The following is a 6,549-nucleotide window of genomic DNA, read 5'->3' on the forward strand; positions in this document are numbered from 1 at the left end:
TCAATAAGATATAATCTCTATACAGTGCCATGGAATCGACCAAGTCACAATTCTCACGGTGCACGCCCGCACGACCGTAACTCAGCATGTTCGTCACCTCAATACCAATTGCATAACACATATGTTTGGGGTTGCGAACCCTCAGAACCAAGTTTAGAAGTGTTACTTGCCACAGTCCGAGCAAATCTCTACTCCAATACGCTTTGCCTCGCAAGTCGGCCTCCAAATGATCCGAATCTAGCCACAAGTAGTATAATACAATCAATACGGGCTAAATGGATCAATTCTACAAGAAATTACAAAGTTAAAACTCAAAAATCCGAAATTGGCTCCAAACCGGCTCCGGGCCCACGTCTCGAAATCCGATAAAAGTAACAAAATCCGAAAGCCCATTCAAAAATGAGTCTAACCATACCAAACTTACTCAAATATGGTCACGAAACCCCATTCAAAACCTCAAAAATCTAGCCCAAGAACTCTTCCTTATTTTTCCCAAATCACAAATTTAATGGTAGAATTAAAGGCATAATCATGGAAATTAACCAAAACTAGATGAAAATCACTTACCCCAAACACCCATGTGAAAACCCCTCCAAATATCGCCTTCTACCAAGCTCCCATATCAATTTTGTGATATGAACTCGAAACCCTTGATTTTGAATCTTTTATTCTTCCCAGGTACGCCTCCTTCGCAAATGCGACACCACTCTCGTGAACGCGTAAAAGAAAACCAGAACAATTATACCAGCAGTCTTCAACCATCGAGCCAAGTCCAAAAATGATCCGCTAACCATCCAAAACTCAACCGAGGCCCCTGGGACCTCAACCAAGCATACCATCAAGTCCCAAAACATGATACGAACTTAGTCGAACCCTCAAATCACCTCAAACAACATCAAAAACATGAATTGCACATGGATTCAAGATTAATGAACTTTGAAATTTTCAAATTCTTCAAATGACGTCAAAACCTATCAAATCATGTCCGATTGACCTCATATTTTGCACACAAGTCACAAATGACATTACGAACCTACTCTAACTTCTGAAATCGGAATCCGACCCCGATATCAAAAAGTCCACTCCCGGTCAAACTATCCAAAATTCTAACTTTCTCCATTTCAAGCCTAATTCTATTACACACCTCCAAATCACAATCCGGACGTGCCTCTAAGTCCAATATCGCTTAACGGAGCTAACGAAACCATCAACATTCAAATCCGAGGTCGTTTACACATAAGTCAACATCCAGTCAACTTTTCTAACTTAAGCATTCCATTATGAGACTAAGTGACTCAATTTATTCTGAAATCTCTCCGGACCCAAACCAACTAACCCGATAAGTCATATAACAGATATAAATCACAAATGGAGCAGTAAATGGGGGAACGAGGCTATAACTCTCGAAACGACCGGCCGCGTCGTTATATCCTCCCCCTCATAAACAAACATTCATCCCCGAACGGGTCTAGAAATATACCTGGAGTCTCAAATAGGCATGGATATTTGCTCCGCATCTCCCGCTCAGTCTCCCAAGTAGCCTCCTCAGCGGGCTGACCTCTCCACTGCACCTTCACTGATGCTATATCCTTTGATCTCAACTTTCAAACCAGCCGATCCAAAATGGCCACCGGCTCCACATCATAAGTCAAATCACCATCCAATTGAACTGTGCTGAAATCTAGAACATGAGACTGATCACCGACATACTTCCGGAGCATAGAAACATGAAATACTTGATGCACACTCGCCAAGCTAGGTGGAAGGGAAAGCATATAAGCCACCTCTCCAATCCTCTGAAGTACCTTAAAAGGCCCAATGAACTGAGGGCTCAACTTGTCCTTTTTCCCGAATCTCACAACACCCTTCATGGGTGAAACCTTCAACAAAACCTTCTCCCCAACCATGTAAGTAACATCACGGACCTTCCTGTCGGCATAACTCTTCTGTCTGGACTGTGCCATGTGAAGCCACTCCTGAATCAATTTAACCTTGTCCAATGCATCATGAACCAAGTCAGTACCTAGTAGTCTAGCCTCCCCCATCTCGAACCAACCCACCAGAGATCTACACCGTCTCACACACAAAGCCTCATATGGAGCCATCTGAATGCTTGAATGGTAGCTGTTGTTGTAGGCAAACTCCGCGTGTCACAGAAACTGATCCCAAGAACCCCCAAAATCAATGACAAAAGCGTGTAGCATGTCCTCCAATATCTGAATAGTGTGCTCGGACTGTCTGTCCATCTAAGGGCGAAATGTTATGCTCAACGCAACTTGGGTGCCGAACGCTCGCTGTACTGCTCTCCAGAACTGTGATGTAAACTGCGTGCCTCAATCTGAAATGATGGACACTAGCACATCGTGAAGGCGGACGATCTCTCGGATGTAAATCTCAGCCAACCGCTCTGAAGAAGAAGTAGTACCAAACGGAATGAAGTGTGCGGACTTGGTCAGCCGATCCACAATCACCCAATTAGCATCGAACTTCCTCGAAGTTCGTGGGAGCCCAACTACGAAATCCATGATGATCCACTCCCACTTCCACTCTGGAATCTCTAACCTCTGAAGCAATCCACCCGGTCTCTGATGCTCATACGTCACCTGCTAATAGTTAAGGCACTGAGCTACAAACCCTACTGTATCTTTTTTCATTCTCCTCCACCAATAGTGTTGCCTCAAGTCTTGATACATCTTCGCGACACCCGTATGAGTGGAATACCGCGAACTGTGGGCCTCCTCAAGAATCAACTCACGTAGCGCATCCATATTGGGCACACAAATCCGACCCTGCATCCTCAATACCCCTATCATCCCCAATAGTCACATCTCTGGCATCACCGTGATGAACCCTGTCCTTAAGGACAAGCAAATGGGGATCATCATACTGGCGCTTCTGATGCGATCATATAAGGAAGACCGAGAAACGACATAAGTTAGAACCCGACTGAGTTCCAAAATATCCAATCTCATGAACTGGTTGGCCAAAGACGGAACATCAACTGCAGAAGGTCTCTCTTCAATGGGAATGAATGCAAAACAACCCATACACACCGTCTTTATACTCAAGGCATCGGCCACCATATTGGCCTTCCCGGGATAATACAGAATGGTGATATCATAGTCCTTTAGCAGCTCCAACCACCTCCGCTGTCTCAAATTTAGATCCTTTTGTTTGAACAACTGCTAGCGACTCCCTGATCCGTAAACACCTCACAAGACACATCGTAGAGATAATGCCTACAAATCTTTAATGCATGAATGATGGCAGCTAACTCCAAATCATGAACGTGATAGTTCTTCTCATGAGGCTTCAACTGGCATGAAGCATAAGCAATCACTCTACCCTCTTGCATCAAGACACACCCAATACCGATCCGAGAAGCATCACAATATATTATATAAGAGCCTGAAGCTAAAGGCAAAACTAGAACTGAAGTTGTGGTCAAGGCAGTCTTGAGCTTCTGAAAGCTCTCCTCACACTCATATGACCACCTGAAAGGAGCACCCTTTTGGGTCAATTTGGTTAAGGGCGATAAAATAGATGCGAAACCCTCCACGAAGAGACGATAGTAACCGGCCAAGCTGAGAAATTTCCGAATCTCCGTAGCTGAGGACGGCTTGGGCCAACTCTGAATCGCCTCTATCTTATTCGGATCCACCTGAATACCCTCACTGGACACCACGTGTCCTAAGAACGCCACTAAGCTGAGCCAAAACTCACATTTGGAGAACTTGGCATAAAGCTTCTCCTCCCTCAACCGCTGCAATACAATCCTCAAATGATGGGCATGCTCCTCCTGGCTACGAGAGTACACCAGGATATCATCAATGAACACTATAACAAATGAGTCCAGATAAGGCTGAAACACACTGTTCATCAGATGCATGAACGCTGTTGGGGCGTTGGTCAGCCAAAAAGACATCACAAGGAACTCATAATGACCATAACGGGTCCTGAATGCTATCTTTAGAATATCTGAGTCCCGAATCTTTAATTGGTGATACCCAGACCTCAAATCAATCTCGGAGAACACCCTCGCTCCCTGAAGATCGTCAAACAGATCATCAATACACGACAAATGATACTTGTTCTTGATTGTAACTTTGTTCAACTACCTATAATCAATGCACATCTTAATATTACCATCCTTCTTCTTCACAAACAGAACTTGTGCACCCAAGGTGACACGCTAGGCTAAATAAACCCCTTATCAAGGAGTTTCTGAAGCTGCTCCTTCAAATCCTTCTACTCAGTGGGTGCCATGCGATGGGGTGAAATAGAAATAGGCTGAGCGCCCGGCACCAAGTTGATACCAAAGTCAATATCCCCGCCGGGAGGCATGTATGACAAGTCTATAGGAAATATGTCTGAAAACTCCCGCACCACCGGAACCGAATCAATAGTGGGAGCATCGGCACTAACATCCCTCACAAAGGCCATGTAATATAAACAACCCTTCCCAACCATCCACCGATCCTTTAAGTATGAAATTTCTCTACTGCGAACATAGTCTAAAGAACCTCTCCACTCAATACTCGGCAACCCCGGCATCGCCAACATCACAGTCTTAGCGTGACAATCTTGAACAGCATGACATGGCGACAACTAATCCATACCCAAGATCACGTCAAAATCAACCATACTAAGCAATAAGAGATCAACTCTATTTTCTAGGCTCCCAATGGTCACTACACACAGCCGATATACACGGTCCACAATAATGGTCAACTCTAGTTTCCAGGCTCCCACCGGCGTAGAGACATGAACAGATGAAACTAAGGAATCACGGGGCATATCTAAATGATGAGCAAAATACGAAGATACATATGAATAAGTGGAACCAGGGTCAAATAGTACAGAGGCCTCCCTGTGGCAAACTGAGACAATACCTGTGATCATTGCGTCTGAAAAAACAGCATTTGGTCTGTCAGGAATAGCATGGCCTGACCGCCACCTAATCGGCCTCCCCCTCTAGGGCGACCCCTAACTAACTAAGCTCCACCCTGAGCTGGCTGGGCGGGTGGTGAAGTAACGGGTGCTGAAGTTGTAGGCTGATTCCTCTGCTGAGCTGGACCTCCCGCAAGGTGGGGATAATACCTCTTGATGTGACCCATATCTCCACACTCAAAATAACCCCTCTCCACAAATAGCAGTGGGGACTGGAGGGAGCCCCGAGCACCAGAATACCCGCTAGAAGATCCCGGTGTCGATGAGCCCTGAATTGAAGGTGCATGGGATGAAGTCTGAGCTGGAACGGCACTGAGAGATGACTGGACTTGATGTGTACTATATGAACCATGGCCTGATGATACACCACGATGAACTGGATGATCCGTCTGAGCATACCTATAAGGACGACCCCTGCCGTGGTGGAACTAACCTCAAGAAAGAACACCACTAAAACCTCCTGACCCCCGAGGTCTCTTGGCCTCCTTCTCAACCCGCTCCTGACTGTGGACCATCTCTATCTGCTGAGCAATGTCGACTACCTCATCAAAAGTAGCACCAGATACCTTCTCCCTAGTCATAAGCCACTGCAACTGATATGTGAGGCCATTGATGAACCTCTGAATCCTCTCCCTATCAGTGTGAACCAGCAAAACTGTATTATGAGACAACTCAGAAAACCTCATCTCGTACTGCATCATCGACATGCCATCCTGACGAAGCTACTCAAACTGTTTGCGCAGCTCCTCCCTGCAAGACTACGGCACAAACTTCTCCAAGAAGAGAACGGAGAACTCTTGCAATGTAAGCGGTGCTGCACCGACCGACCTGCGCCTCTCATAATCCTCCCACCATTTGAAGGCAGCCCTATAAAACTGAAAAGTAGTGAACGAGACCCCACTGATCTCCAGAATACCCGTTGTCCGAAGCATCCGCTCGTACTTATCCAGAAAGCCCTAAGCATCCTCTCACTCAGCACCGCTAAATGATGGAGGTCAAAGCCTCCCAAATCTCTCAAGTCACCTCTGTTCATCATCAGCCATAACAGGGACTACCGAGGCCTGAACAGTTGCAGCCGGCTGGGCTGGTAGTGCCCCCGGTATCTGAAGTCCCTGCACTACTTGCTCTGGAGTACGGGCAATAGGGGTATGAGTACCTCCCGGCCTGACAAGTGGCAGGTGCGACCAGAGCCAAACCCACTTGAGCAAGGCTAGTGCAAACTGTCAATATCTGGAACAAAGCCTCCTGAAGGCCTAGAATCACAATGGGCACAACGGGTGCCTAAGCTGGCCCCACTGGCTCAACTATATCGGGTACCTACTCTTGAGCTAGAGCGACTGGTGGGTCTGTAGGTGCTTCCCTAGTTGTTGTACGAGCTGCATCCCTGTCCCTACCACGGCCTCTACGGCGACCTCGGCCTCTCGCGGCCCTAACTAGTGGTACCTGTGGCTGTCCATCCTGCCCAGTAGTACGTGTCCTCACCATCAGTGAGAGAATAGAATAACAAAAGCTTAGTTACAGGAACCAACAAATCCGCACGACAAGAATACAAGTATATGAAATTTCTTAAGGGTTCAACAGCCTCTCAAAGATAAGTAC

General features: G+C 46.4%; 1 protein-coding gene across 1 annotated transcript; it reads right to left on the bottom strand.

The window, feature by feature from the left end:
- Positions 1 to 4,994: 4,994 nt before the first annotated feature.
- Positions 4,995 to 5,657, bottom strand: LOC138896028 (uncharacterized). Its single transcript, XM_070180800.1, has 2 exons — positions 5,416 to 5,657; positions 4,995 to 5,364 (listed from the first exon to the last, which is right to left on the bottom strand). Exons 1-2 carry the CDS (start codon positions 5,655 to 5,657, stop codon positions 4,995 to 4,997), a joined length of 612 nt encoding a protein of 203 aa, XP_070036901.1.
- Positions 5,658 to 6,549: the final 892 nt, after the last annotated feature.

The sequence above is a fragment of the Nicotiana tomentosiformis genome, chromosome 7, assembly GCF_000390325.3.
Source record: "Nicotiana tomentosiformis chromosome 7, ASM39032v3, whole genome shotgun sequence".
NCBI lineage: Eukaryota > Viridiplantae > Streptophyta > Magnoliopsida > Solanales > Solanaceae > Nicotiana > Nicotiana tomentosiformis.